At 42.9% G+C, this 15,210-nt stretch overlaps 1 protein-coding gene across 2 annotated transcripts; it reads right to left on the bottom strand.

Moving 5' to 3' along the window:
* Positions 1-3,602: 3,602 nt before the first annotated feature.
* Positions 3,603-13,144, bottom strand: LOC136513228 (phosphoinositide phospholipase C 2-like). 2 transcript variants are annotated; one of them, XM_066507224.1, is made up of 6 exons: positions 13,061-13,144; positions 12,536-12,933; positions 6,610-6,806; positions 5,183-5,318; positions 4,579-5,057; positions 3,603-4,514 (listed from the first exon to the last, which is right to left on the bottom strand). In XM_066507224.1, exons 2-6 carry the CDS (start codon positions 12,839-12,841, stop codon positions 3,827-3,829), a joined length of 1,806 nt encoding a protein of 601 aa, XP_066363321.1. In that variant the 5' UTR covers positions 12,842-12,933; positions 13,061-13,144; the 3' UTR covers positions 3,603-3,826. The 2 variants fall into 2 exon arrangements, with proteins under 2 accessions (XP_066363321.1, XP_066363322.1); XM_066507225.1 differs by having other exon boundaries at positions 13,065-13,141.
* Positions 13,145-15,210: the final 2,066 nt, after the last annotated feature.

Here is a 15,210-nt window from a genome sequence, read left to right as displayed (position 1 = left end):
AGAGTTTGAAAAAGGCTATTCACCCCCTCCCTCTAGCCATATTAGGACCTTTCACTTGCGGGCTTCAATAGAGTCATAATCTCCAAGCCATCTAGGAGGTGGGAACCTCCAAGAGTAACAAGTACCACCGTCTTGCAACATGATCACCTTAGTGTCACTCAATACAATCAATCAATGTACCACACTAGAATCACTCAACTGCTCTCAAAGTATTTGCTCACATGAAATAGTATGAGAAGGGATGTATAAATGATGCTCTCTTTAAGTGTATCACATTCCCATAGTGCCAAAAGATATCCCACACGGCCACCCCTCTTTATATTGAGTAGGAAAAAACTAGCTATCAATGGCTATTTTCAATGGTCGAAACCTAGTGCCTAAACTTTGGTCTAATTTCTCTGGTGACCCTTTGGAAGGTTCCGTGCTCTCCTCATCCTTCTATAGAAGGTTCTTGCAACCTCCAAAAACTTCTAGTGCTTAACCCTAAGCATCATCGGAGAAAGCGATTTAGCATTTAAACTTTCCGAGCACTTCTTCTCAACTTGCAGTCTTACTGCTTTCTCCTACGCTTTGACCGTACGGTGCACACAGACGTGCGTGAGCCACCCTACTGAGCCTGCGCTCTCCCTAGAGCTTCCCATGCCATCATCAACAGAGAAACCCCATCAATTTTGAAACTCTCGCATGCTGAACATGACCCACAGTGAAATCAGGCTAGACCCACAGTTGGACCACCAGTGGCCCAATGGTAGGCCAAGGCAGCCCACGGTAACTTGTGGCACATGGAATAAACATGATTCTATTTTTTTAGTGTGGGAACAAATTTGCAAGCAACTAGGTATTAATTCGACTTGTGCTAGCATATCAGCTATGATGTTCCTCCTTTGTTTTTATTTTGAAATGAATCATCATGTTTATTTTCAAAAAAAAATCCTGATAGATGGATGTCCCTAGTAGTCTATTATTGTGATCTATTATTGAAGTATCTTGTTTGTTGGCTACTATTTTGCTTAAATGTTTGTCATATGTTCTTGAATTTTTTTCCTGCAAGTTAATAGGTTTCTAGAGAACACATATGGTATTACTATATATGTTTATGAGTTAGATTATTATGAAGCTTCCAGTGTTTGTTTATTTATTAGAGATTATGTTGTTCTAGCACTTGCTCGCTAGTTTTGATATGTGCTGTTGTAGTGTGATATATGTATGCCGATATGGTTAGAATCCTTTTTGACAAATCAATCAAAGTTGTTTGTACAGTAGTTTCTCACATTAATTTGCTATTGTGCTACAGTAATGTAATGGAAACATCTTACGTGTATACATTTATTGTTTTGCTTTTATCGTACAACATGACGGAGAATTGTATCTTTTGGCTACTTCAGAAGATATGTTGGGATAGCTTTCCTGATGTTATGTGATAGGTTTGGATGAGAAATTTGATGTTGAAAATGTACGTGTTACCTCTATTTCAATTTGCTTCTTCCAAGCTTAGGAGGGTTGGAATTCACGTCATCCAACATTATGTATAAGATTTATCATTTTAAAGCATAAAAATTTAATTCAACATCATATGTTGGTAGAATGATGGCAAAAGGATATTTAATATTCATATTATCAGCCCACAAGAAAGGGTGGACATGAAATGACCCTTCGATGAAATGGATGCTCGTGAGTTACTCTAATGGATACGCCGTCAAAGTCGTTTACTGCTCTTGCCCATGAGTTATTATAGTTGTGGTACTGAGTATTGTTTAATTTTTACATCAGCTGTCTTGTGAGATACATCTTTACATAATGAAAAACATATGTAGGTCATGTTCATATTGACTAATTTATTAGATGTTAGATTACAAAATTATGAACTTACACTAAGATGAAGTTTTTTTTGTGTGTGCCAATTTTATCAAACTCTAGCACAAAGTGTAATTAATTTGGTGAAATGGAGGCTAGTGGACAGACTTCTAATTATTCTCCAAAGATTTTATCTAGTGACAAGTTGTATTTATATACAAGATGCTGACCTGCCTTCTCATTTACCATTCTAATGGATTAATGTCATTGCAAGGGCTAGATGACAGCAGCCACCTTTATTTACATGTGCCCCTTAGGATTGTGCCATTTAGCATGTTCCACACTCTTGCATTAAAATATTTAGATATTATTCTTATCACCTTTATCTAAATTCATCATAATTTTCTAAAACATCAATGGCGAGTAATTTCTCAACTTCATCATGAAGCATGGTTGTTTGATTTAGTCTTTTCTTTGCCATGATGCACAACAACAACCTTGATCATGCAACCTTGAGAATATTCTAAAACTATGTACCGCTGATTTCGACCTTTCCAATATGACAAACCAAGCTAGTAAACTTTAAATAAAAATATGAGGTTGGTATTTTCATTTTGATTGCAAAAGCCTCGATCTAAACTCCTATTCAGATGGTTTCTTTTTTATTTTGCTTAATGACTTCACTTAATAAGTCAAGATTACTCTTCCAAAAAACACTTTGTAGTGCGGTAGTAGAGGCTAGAGACAAAGGGTATTGTTGCATCCACTAGGGTTTAAATCCTAGTGACTGATTATTTTATAAATTATTATTCCTAAGTATCAAAGGTTTCTTACATTAGGAAAATTTTTAAACAACATATGAAACTGTGAGAAGAGGCAGCAGCTTCAAATTAAAGATGCCATTTTCCTTGATGGAGCTAGTTTTTTAAAATAAACCAAATAGGAGAGGTGCAGATTATATTAAAAAATATGAATCTGGACTAGATAAAACATCAGAGCAATATGACTCCAACAAAAACAACTAAGAGCTAAGTAAAGCATTCAAAACTACACCAGGCAATTGGATTGAAATATCAAAGTAACCCGCATACCAAAGACCACATCACAATCCCCTCAGCGAAAGAAGGCACAAATTAAACAGCATCACTCCACATCCAACCCAACACCATCATGGGATGATAAAACTATCAAAGGCCTATTCGCTTGAACTTATCAGCCGGCTTATCAGTTAGAATCTACAGTACTTTTCTCTCACAACAAAACAGCTGCAGCCGGCTTATCAGTTGGCTTTAATGTCAGCCGAACAAGTCGACACACCGTCATCACAGCTCTCGATCCACCGTTAAAGATGATGTCGCACACCGAGCAAGCCACTGCCATACAAGGCAAGTCTTTGCTGGAGGCTGCAAATTGTGTAGCTATCATGGCATCATTGCCGCTTGCACCGTATGCCAATATTATCCTGCACAGCTAACCACTGCCATGAAAGGATAGCTGCCATAGTTCGTTGCAAGTCGCAAAGCCGACACATGAAGCAATTGCCACTAGTTGCCGACTGTGTAGCCCTAATCAACCCAGCAGCCTTGCCGGAAAAAGATAACATATCAAAGCCGATGCTTTCAGCCGAAAATTTGAAAGTCTCTGCGCAAACCAAAGCAACATTGCACTTTTGTTGGCCACCTTGTACTGCATCAGACTCTTGGCAATTTTGCGGGCACTCTGGCCTGTGCACGGCGCCGCCTGCCTAGCGGCTGAATTCAACCGTCCTTTCAGTCAACACAAACGTTACAGGTATTTATCAGCATCCATTATTACTAATTAACAGGATCAATCTTTTATTACCTCACTTATATCAACACCAATGATGATAATGATAATCACAGTTCCAGTCCCAGTCTCAGTATCGCGGCAGCCGGCAGATAGAACATTCATGCACAAGTACAAACAACAGATAAAAACACCGAACAAAACGGATTCTCTGAATATTCATTCATGCGCGCCACCCATCAGCACCAGAGTGAGATTATATATATCACTGCTTGGAGTTGGAGTCGGGGGAGGGGAAGAACTCGAAGCGCATGAGCAGCTTGACGGATCGCAGCGGCTGGCCCTTATGGTCGGAGAGCCTGACGGAATGGATCCCCGGTCGGAGCTCCCACACCGGCAGGCATGTCTGGCCGCCGAAGTCGTCCTTCTGGTGGTTATCCGACTCGTGCACCTCCACCCTTAGCAGCGCCAGCTCCGGCGCCGCCAGCGGGAATTCGCCGAACTCGTGGTCCCACGCCGGGATCCAGCTGTCCATCACCACCCGCGTCTGCTCCATCCTCGTGTCCGCCGCCACTCCCGCGATCCCCACTCTCGCGTAGAAGTCCGGCGGCGAGCACCTGTCGAAGTGCGTCTTCCGGAAGTCAAACCGCCACCCGTCCCCCATGTACACCGTCACCTTGAGCCTCGTCTTCACCGGCAGATCGGCTCGTCGTGGGTCGAACAGCTTGCCGCCGGCGGGGTCTCTGTTCATCAGGATGTCCGGTTTCTTGACGTAGCCGCAGCCGCCGTTCGCCCGGAACATCCCTTGCGTTAGCCACAGCTTCCTCCCATGGCCCTGCATGTTTGCCGCCACCATCTGCACTCCGTACCTCCACCCCATCAACGGGTTGTAGTTGGACGACGTGATGCGCGTCGACCGCGGGAAAATGCGCAGCAGATTCCTCTGCGTGAACCTGAACTGAACAGGGTTAGTTAGCTGATCGAAATAATAACTGAACATTAAGCTGACGGCCTGACCTGATGATGTGATCGCCATGGGAGACGATGGCCTTCTCGTAGGCCTTCTCCCCGAGGCTGAGGCGCGTCACCTTGTCGGGGTCCACCCGGAGGTCCTGCTCCATGTCGTGCTTCCGTCTGGTGAGCTGGATGGCGATGAGGCGCCGGTACTCGTTGTCCGTCCCCTGCCGCGCTTTCTTCTCGGCCTCCGCCTCCGCCTGATCCTCCTCAGCGCCGGCGGCTTCCTCCGCCGCCGCGTACTTGCCACTGAACTGCTCCGACATCTGACGGGCGGTGGTCTTGTCGTCGGAGATATCCTCCCCCCAGACGCCCCCCTCCTGCTCCGCCTCCTCCTCCTTGCCGCTCTTGGTCTGGAGGTACTCCTTGGGCGGCTTGGTGGAGATGATGATCTTGCCCTTGAGCTCGTCCGGGGAAGGGAACTCCGCCATTTGCACCGACTCCGACACGTACAGCATCTCCCCGAAGGTTTCCTTCAACATCTGCAAGCACCAACCTATGGTTGTCAGTCGCCGCCATCGGAATATGATGACTATGCATGGTTCAGAGTCAGAGCTGAGACTTGAGAGGAAGGAGGAAGGAGATGCATGGCAAATTGGCAAGGCACCTTGGCCACTTTGGCTTGGAGGTCCGGGGTGAGGTGATCTTCCAGGGTGAGGATGACGGGGTAGGGAGACGTCGCGAAGGCGTGCTCCTTGATGGCCTCCAGGCACTTGATCAGCTCCACCGGCGACGTCCATGTCCTGCACCGCACCATCCATCGCCGTCGTGCTCGTCAGTTGCAAGAAGTAGCAGGAGCATGATAAACAGGATGTTGGGCCGGATTTTGGTTTGGGCTTTATTTATCCCCCCGCAACAACATAAGGAAGGAACGCGTCCTGGGCAGTGCGGATCTGACCAGGGCCGGTGTCGCTTTGCGGACGCGGTGGCTTTGGAAGGAACGCGTCGCAGGGATAGCTACAAACATCAAGGACACAGCTGCGCTTGCTCTGTTCCAGGCAGCAACGGTTTTCACCGTGGGCGACGGGAGATCGACCCTTTTCTGGACGGACCGCTGGCTGCAGGGCTCCTGTGTTCAGGACATTGCACCGACCGTTTTTGCTGCAGTTACGTCGCGAAAGAGAAGGGCGACAGTAGCTGAGGCTATCATTGATGATGCATGGGTACAGCACATTACAGCGCCGACAACAGTATAGCTACTAATTGAGTTTGGTAAGCTCTGCGACCTCATTGAGGGGGTACAACTCACGTCAAACCCAGACACTATCACTTGGAAGTTCTCTGAGGATCAGGCTTACTCCGCGGCCTCGGCGTACGGCGCCATGTTCCTCGGTTGCTCCACTCCGCTGGGCGCAAGATAGATCTGGAAGACCAGTGTGCCGCCGCGAGTGCGCTTCTTCTGCTGGCTGGTCATGCATGACAGGTGTTGGACGGCCGAGCGTCGATTTCGGCACGGCCTACAACATTCCAGTACTTGTGTTCTGTGTGATCAAGAAGTGGAAACGATGGACCACATTCTTCTTGGATGCTCCTTCAGCCGTGTGGTTTGGCACATTTGGCTGTGCAAGCTGCACCTGCAACACTCCATTGTACCCAGCCAGGAACCGGCCTTGCATTGGTGGTTAACAAACAGGAAGCTCATCCCCAAGCAGCAGCGTCGTGGCTTTGACTCATTCTTCTTCCTCATCGGCCGGGCGCTTTGGAAGGAGCGTAATGCAAAAACCTTCAACAGCTCGATAACCACGGCTCAGCAGCTCGCGTTATTGGTGCAGGACGAGGTGGAAGCCTGGTGCACGGCCGGGTTCAGGCGCCTCCGCTCACTCGTGGCCAGGATGTGAGGCTTCCCGGTTGCTTCGTGTGTTTTAGTCGCAAATTAGTTGCTATGTAATCGCTTTATGGTGCTCGTTGTTCGTTGGAGTCCGGTAACCTTGGATTACCGTCTCCAAGTTGTTGTTTGGAACTCCTTTCTTCTTAATGAAAAACACGCTTCGGCGTGGTCAGAAAAAAAAACAACATAAGGAAGAACCCACGCACCTGCCGTGGAGGACCTCGACGCCGCCCTTGGCTGCGTTGGGCCAGAGGTCCAGCTCGATGACCCGGACGCCGTCGTGGAGGGCCTTCACGATGGGCCTCTCGCTGCACCCGCTGCTCAGCTGGTTCCCCGTCAGGTACGAGTTGTGGCCCGTGTAGATGAAGTAGTGCGACAGTGGTAAGCCCATGTCCTGGTAAACCTGCAATTTTTCATTTTAGTATTTCTTATATCATCACCCAGTGCAATTAATATATATGATTATATTTTTTGCGATGGATAATATATGTGGTCATATGAAAGAAATAATAAAGTAAAATTCCCAAGGCGAGGAGATAAAGTAAAGTTTACATTTAGTAAATAAAAACGTTAAATGTAAAATAAGTATGGGACGGGAATATATATTTTATTTATTAACAGCACACAAAAAGATGTTTGGATGATCATGGCGTGCCTTAACTAGCTGCGATGTTTTTTCCTCAAAAAAAAAAACTAACTGCGATGTTTGGTAAAGCACAACTTGCATCGAATATATCCAACACCAAATCCAATCATATTATTCTTATATAATACTGGGGTCACGCGTGCATTAGTGTATTAAGCATTTGCATTTCAATCCATGTAGGCCCATGTAGGCCCTTGGCCTTCTTTTTGTCTAGGTGACACTTTAATTTTCTGCATGTTTCCTTTTCGTTATGAGGTGGGTGGTACTTGCTTTTACAAGAATCTAATCACACCGGATCAACTAAACGTCAGCACTAACATTTGTGAGCTTGTCAAAAAGTTCCAACTATACGAATTGTAGCTCAGCTAGTTATATTCCTTTTGGTGTACGCTATCTACTAAGGCTCCCATCTTTCACTTGAGCAGGCGCTCGTATTTTTATAGATTTATCCTAGGATTTAACTAGAGCTAAGAACAACTGTGGTGACTTTATTAATCTCGACATCTTCCATCTTAGTCTTTCACAAGTGCTCACAAGGGGTAAGATGTGTACAGTAGCGTTTATACTACCGAGTGCACATACATGTATGTGAGCTTCAATGGATCTATATATCGATTTGCAAGAAGAAGAAGAAGAAGAAGAAGAAGAAGAAGAAGTTATGTACCTACAGCATGTTCGTTTCGGCTGAAACGATCGTGGATTATAAGCCAGAAGTACTGCTGGCTGGTTTGGTGTGAGAGAAAAATATTGTTGCAGCTTATAATCCACGATCGTATAAGCCGAAACGAACATGTTGTATCTCTAGCTACATATGCATATGGATGCATGTGTTGTCTTGTATGTCAGCCAGTTTTAGTAATTTTTTTTTACTAAATTTATCATGTGTGTGTTAAGTTTATTTGAGCAAGTTTTGGATCGACACAATAACCCACAACTATTGGTACTAGCTCTACTATCTGACCTGTCATCTTATTATTCTTAATTAAGAATTCTGCAGTACATCATGCCTTTGTAAAAAGATATAGGCACATACATAGCATGATGGCAATCCCAACCATTGCATAGGTCAATGGTGAGTCAGCTCGCCTCTTGAGCCGATGCCAGAGTTCGGTTATTATCACCAACCATAGTCAAAAGATAAAGGCACATACATGGCATGATGTTAATGTTTAATCTAGTTTACCCACCCACTATGAGTATTCAAATCGTGACATGCATATGTAAATTGTGAGCCTTAGGTTGGCTACTTGGCTTCACTGGTAACTATCCTGATTCCATACTCTAAAAAATATGGCAACAACTAGCCAACTACTGCATGCTTTGTTTTGGTCAATTTTTATGTCTGCATGAAATGTACTAGAATTACCCTTAACTTGCAAGAACGTAAGAAAAGTACCTTTTGGGCTTACTTTGCACTAATTTTTCCTTTATAAAAAGAACAATATTAGGAATATGTGTATTTCTTAGGGTTAATTATTAATTTGTGTCTAAAGCTATGTAACTAGCTAAGTAGTTAAAATACTTTTTGAATAATACAGTAAAAGTCTTCAAAACTTGGAAGACAGTGAAAATACAAAAAATAGAATAAAAACAAAAGAAGATAATATAACAATATCTATCTTGAACAGCAACAAGAGCTATTAGGTAGATTAACGTACCTGTGATCCAAGGAAGTACTTTAATTGACATTAATATCTAAAATTATAACCAGAGCAAGGACTATAGATGGATTAATTGACTTATTTCTGACAAGAGAAGGTACTTCCATCGGGTGGTGACTGGAGGAAGTATCTTCTCAAATGCTTCAAATGATCGTAAATAGAATATCCATCTAGGTTTGTCGTGAGTCAAACAATTTTCATGACCATCATCAATATATAAATTTGGTATTCGAGGACAACACAAGAGTGATATTACTAGACTCATTATGAAAAATGCTTTCATGATAGAAGTCTTGATTTAAGGTAATATGTTTTATAGATATTTCTAATCAACAAAATTAGAAGAGATTGACCAAGACAAACATAGATTGACTTATTTATGACCGGAGAAAGTACTTGTTGCCCCTCTTTGTGGAAGCGTGACATGAAGAGGAAACCTGGTGTCAAATAATTTTTTAATTGTGATTATATACTTCTAATTTTTTGTTGTTCCAAATAAAGTACTTTACTACTTGCTATATGTTTTGCAAATATATTTTCAGATGGCTTCCAAAATTATCACTACACTTGACACGTGTAATGGGCCTTCAAAGTTTCAGACAGAATTTAAACTTGAGCGAGTACATAAGCCACTAGAATATGGGCACTTGAACATAACTTCACTGTCAAGTGATTTTTGCCAATGTACCGACAAAAGTTCAAGCAATAGGGATATATATGCAAAAGAAAATGTGACATAAGAGAAAACCATGAGGACTCAAAACTTTGAAAAACAAAGAATACATTATAATTTTCTCATTTGTGATGCGGGTTTCCATATTTATTATAGAAAAACCGGTGTTAATCTTTCTGTGGTAGGCAACATACCCATTGATAAGAAGACATCGCATGCCTATTATGAGTTTTTGAATCTCATGCTCCGCTAGCTCAGTCTTTCAAAGTGCTCATGGGGGTAGTTATTGTGTGGACATGTATATGAGCATATTTGCGTCTGTGTTGTATTTCGTATTAAAAAAGGTATGAACTTAAACTTTTCGTAACACATACCCCCTAAGTGAAAAAATATGTGGAGAAAGGTAATTAATGTGTGATCCCAACTGCATTTTTAGACGTAAAGTAATTTTACTATATGTTTTGCAAATATGTGTTACATCACAAAATCGATGTAGAAGTTGCATTAGGCTAATAATATATTCAGTGACACATAAATCTCGACAAAAATGACACATTGATTCTTCTTTGTACGTACCAGAGAGTCACGTCGACCACACAAGCTCATTAGAAATTGTATAGAAGCTCACTGTCAAGTGATTGTTGCCAACTTACCTACTAGGCTACTACCAAGTCACTGACTGATTTGGACGTTCGAAAAAGAAATGGAAGATGAGAGAAGTTGTTCAAAATCAGGGATTTTAATAAGGCCTATTTGCTGCAATATTGATATTTGAGTAAATTGTACCCTGGGTACTTAAACTATTGGGGCATTACCATCTAGGTACTCGAACTGAAAAAACTATCACCTAGGTACTTAAACTTTGGGGGCATTACCATCTGGGTACTCGAATTAAAAAACCTCCCATTTGGGTACTTAAACTATTGGGCCATATCATCTGGGTACCGTCGCCGCCGCTGCAGAGTGAACAGGAGCGCAGGAAAATGAATTTTGAATCTTTTTCTTTTTCTGAAAATGGATGAATAGTGCTAGAATTTGTTATTTTTGTAAAAAAATAATTAGAGCTCCAAACATTCTAAAAATTTTTGTGTAGCCTCTATATGATATACTCTACCTAGGAAAAATATGAAACTTGGAAAATGAATAGTTTTTGTATATTTAAAAATTACCTCTTTTAATTAATAAATGAACTTTCATAAATTTTATAATTAAAATAAATAAATGTCCAAAAAGAGGCGGGCTACCTGTGCTCGCCTGCTCGCTCGCACACAGTTAGGCCGCCTCTTTTTGACATTTATTTATTTTAATTATAAAATTTATGGAAGTTCATTTATTAATTAAAAGAGGTAATTTTTAAACATACAAAAACTATTCATTTTCCAAGTTTCATATTTTTCCTAGGTAGAGTACATCATATAGAGGCTACACAAAAATTTTTAGAATGTTTGGAGCTCTAATTATTTTTTTACAAAAATAACAAATTCCAGCACTATTCATCCATTTTCAGAAAAAGAAACAAATTCAAAATTCATTTTCCCGCGCTCCTGTTCACTCTGCAGCGGCGGCGACGGTACCCAGATGATATGGCCCAATAGTTTAAGTACCCAAGTGGGAGGTTTTTTAGTTCGAGTACCCAGATGGTAATGCCCCCATAGTTTAAGTACCTAGGTGATAGTTTTTTCAGTTCGAGTACCTAGATGGTAATGCCCCAATAGTTTAAGTACCCAGGGTGCAATTTACTCTTGATATTTATTTGATATAAACTTAGTTAAATTTCAAATTGTTTGGCTTGGAACAAAATCAAAATGACATTCTTTGTGGAATGGGTAGTATATTTGAAGTCAAAAACCTTCATGCATACTCAAAATTGTTTGATTTGGGACAAAATCAATGACACACTTTGTGGAATGGATAGTATACTTGAAGTGGTAATCCTTCATGCATTTTGGAGTTAGTTGATTAGTTGAAGCTATGCTAAAGCCAAACTACATCCCCTAATCTTGGTTTGTTAGTACCACTTCTAGTACTGTAATCTTGGTTAGCGCGTGGTTTGTCTCAACAAAAAAAAAGATGGTTAGCGCGTGCATGATTCATATGGTCCTACAGACGTGTAATGCGATTATGATGCTGGCTTGGAAGGACAGTGCACATGGGCTCAACAGTGATGGATTGTACACCTTGCCCCTGATCCCCGGGCACAAGTCACAACTATGAACTGTTTCGTTGACCTAACGGCAAGCTTTTAATCCTCTCAAATAAAACCCTATCCTTTCTTAAAATAATGGTCCCAAATATACCGGTCAATACGACCATACTCTTTTCATCCGAGAAAGAATGCAATACAAGCATCGTGTCATATTCTAGTATTTTTAATTAATTTGACCAATTATATTATAGATAAAAAGTATCAATATTTATGATATCAGATAAATATTATATCACTAAATTAATTATAAAATATATTTTTATAATAAATTAATTTAGAGCCATAAATACGAATATCATTCATTAGAAACTTGGTCAAACGTGAAGTATTTTAACTGGCACTAACTCATAGTTGAGTCCTTTTGGGAACAAAGGGTACTACTTGTGTTCATGTGGCCAGGGAAAAAATAGTAATGATTAACAATCTTTTTTACTGTTTTTTAAGAAAAAGAAAAATCCTAATTTTTTTCATAAATGCGTTGCATGGTATAATTGCAGAAGGGGTAGCTGCTCTCGTCAGGTCTGCATGACTATGTTCAACTCTGCAGGACTAAAAACCATACAATATACTGTAGATATATACAGATATAGAAACATATAGAGATATAAATAGATAGTCTTTGGTGATACTGATATGATATATGAGTAAGCTAGCCTGTTCGGGAGGCCGTATCGTATCGTGGATTATTTACTGCTGGCTGGTTTGGTGTGAGAGAAAAACACTGTTCCCGACTGGAAATTTACGATCGTTTACGAGCAAGCGAACAGGTTGTATATCATTAAGAATCGAACCACAACATGGTATATGAAGATGTATGTTTTATAGGATTCCTAGAACGAATAACAAAAAAAAACAGAGGCAGAGCAAAGGTGTTCAAAAAAAAAGATGATGAACTGAAAATGTTTTTTTTTAAAGGATAGGTAGCTGAAGAAAAAGAAAAACTCACCCCTCGGCGCGGGTCGAGGGCGGCGTTGGCGTCGCTGAAGAGCCAGCGGTGGAAGCCCTCGGCGGTGAGGCCGCCCTTCTTGAGCAGCCTCTGCTCCGCCGCGAACGCCGTCACCTCCTTGGCCGCCGCGTCGGCGCCGGCCTCCGTCTCCCCCTGCACCTCCCGCAAGAATCTCCGCAGCGCCTCATCCCCGACCACGCCGCCGCCGTCGGCGTACGCCTGGAACACGTCCCTGACCGCCTCCGACGGCTCGTTCGACGCCGCCCGGAACCGCCGCAGGAAGCAGCAGACCCTGTACGTCGTCATGGCCACCGCGCCGCCGGCCGGTCACCGGTTCCTATCTCCAACTGATCCTCTTGCTATGCTAGCCGACAGCTGCTAACTGTGCGTGCTGCTACCTGACGGAATTAATATGACTTGTGTTAGCTGCTGCAGTCCTTAGCTAGCTACAAGCAGTATGTTCTAAACGATCGCGAGTCGGAATAGTATTTTTTTTTGTGCAACAAACCAATTAGCAGTACATACAAACCAGTCAATCAAACAGGCTGAAGATGTGTATATATGTCTATATATGTATGTGTATATGCTGCTGATGGTTTTTCTCATTTATTTGTAGTGGTGGAGCAGTTCTTGCCGGCCTGTGGCCGGTCGTAATATACAGGAGTGGAGCATGAGCCAGTGTAGGTGTAGTAGCACCTACTAGCTACTAGCTGGTTCGACAGCGCATGCATGTGTGGTCACCAAGCGTGCATGGACAAATTGACACGTTAAGTACATATGCTGTGTGTGACAGGCCAGATTCAGGTGTTGAGCTGCAACGACTCGTGTGAGTATCTATATCTTCCTTGTGTCGATCGATCGACAAAAATACCTTTTTGTAAGTCTTCACAAATACGGAAGAGGGGTTTTCTTTTTAGGTGTGGGGAAACGGGGATATAACACACAAGCATCTATCATTGATCTAAGGGCAAGATACCCCTGACATCGATTTTTATATGCAGCACTTTGACCAGCCAATCGAAAGTGCCAATACGGAGGCCATCAACATGCTCACTGAGCAGGAAGCCAAGACGAAGCAGAAGACAAGCGCCATCCAGAAGAATGCTGTCGTGGCTCCGGCCACGGAGGCTTAGGCGCCGGTCACGAGGGGATTGAGTAATCAATGTTAACCCTTTCAGATAAGGGGTTTAGGGCGATACGCCCTATATATCGTAGATTTCATCATATTAGTAGAGCCCTACGTGGCTTTTTCGGGGCTGTCATGCCCATGTTCGAACCTTTAAGTACATATGTTGTGGTTGTACGCCTGCTGGCCATTGAGCCTTCGGCGCTGCGCCTGCTGGCCTCATTGCCTTCGGCCCTGGATTAGTAAGCACATGACCGAGAACTTGGGGAAGGACTCTGGCCTGCTGGCTCTGTTGCCTTCGGCCATTCCCGGGTTGCTTGGAGATCTCCGCAGGTCTTCCTTCAGTTGGACAAGCTAGTTATCGATGTCAGTTGTTGTTTCGGTTAATTATGTCAGCCAAAAACTGTAACATCATCTGCTGGAATGTGAGAGGGTTGAACGATGGAGCAAAACGAGCGACAGTACATAATCATATCTTATCCATAGGTGCGACGCTTGTATGCCTACAAGAAACAAAAATCACCGCCTGGAACCAAACTCTTTTGACAGAGACAGCAGGAGCAGATATGGCAAACAACGTTGTCTGTCTTCCATCAATAGGGGCTTCCGGCGGTATCCTGATCGCGACGTCAGAGCGCTTCTTCAGGATTCAGCAAACAAGCTTAACGCCAAACACAGTCACTACAATGATCACCATGCTCGTAGAGAATACATCCTGCTCCATTACCGAAGTCTACGGCCCCCAGGCCGATACAGATAAAATCGCTTTTATGCGAGAAATCTTGAACCTGCAACAGCATGTCCTTCCAGCATGGCTACTGCTTGGGGATTTTAACTTAATTTACCAAGCACAAGACAAAAACAATGCACGCATCAATTTGTCAATGCTCAATAACTTTGAAAGCATCTAGGCCCCTAGTTGTGTTTCGGTGATTAATGACAATACAAGATTACTATGACTAACGTGTGTTTTGCAGAGACAATTAAGTTAGGTCATGGTAATGGAGATCGATTGGGCAATCAAAGTTGTCATGCCCCTATGATGGAAATCGTTTCGGTTTTCAAAGGATGGACGACAAGGTTAAGGATGACTAGTTCTAAGTGTCGATTGGAGTTGGAGAGACACTTAGAGTAGTTTAGGACTTTGTTTTTCCTTTGGCCGTACTATTAAGGGGGTGTAGACGGGTAGCTTAACCTAGTTGAGTCTAGTGAGTTAGGTGTGGTGCACACTTGTTAAAACTAGCTCTAGGTAGCTCCTATGAATGCCTAAGATCCTTTGGAGCAAACTTCATTCACATATGTTCAAGAGTTGGAAGTGAATGGAGGGTCAAATGCTGATCGGACGCTGACCCCGGTGCGACCGGACGCTGGCCGCAGGGTCCGGTCAGTTCATTTGATCAGCAGTCTGTGTTCGGTGCGACCGGACGCTAGAGAGGTCAAGTGACCGGATGCTGAAATGCAGCGTCCGGTTGACTCCAGTAAGGTTCCAGAGATGGGAATCTGCGACCGGACGCGTCCGGTCAGTACTGACCGGACCCTGAGGGTTCAG

Source organism: Miscanthus floridulus, chromosome 16, assembly GCF_019320115.1.
Source record: "Miscanthus floridulus cultivar M001 chromosome 16, ASM1932011v1, whole genome shotgun sequence".
Classification (NCBI taxonomy): Eukaryota; Viridiplantae; Streptophyta; class Magnoliopsida; order Poales; family Poaceae; genus Miscanthus; species Miscanthus floridulus.
The sequence above is the reverse complement of the archived record's forward strand: the minus strand, read 5'-3'. Positions and strand labels throughout refer to the sequence as shown.

What these genes read in the sequence shown, in the direction of transcription:
- LOC136513228 (XM_066507224.1), bottom strand. Translation starts at nt 12,841, where the DNA reads ATGACGACGTACAGGGTCTGCTGCTTCCTGCGGCGGTTCCGGGCGGCG. An exon ending in CCCTCGACCCGCGCCGAGGG is followed by an intron (nt 6,807 to 12,535) that starts GTGAGTTTTTCT and finishes GAAAAATTGCAG; the next exon opens with GTTTACCAGGACATGGGCTT. An exon ending in TCCAAGCCAAAGTGGCCAAG is followed by an intron (nt 5,058 to 5,182) that starts GTGCCTTGCCAA and finishes TGGTGCTTGCAG; the next exon opens with ATGTTGAAGGAAACCTTCGG.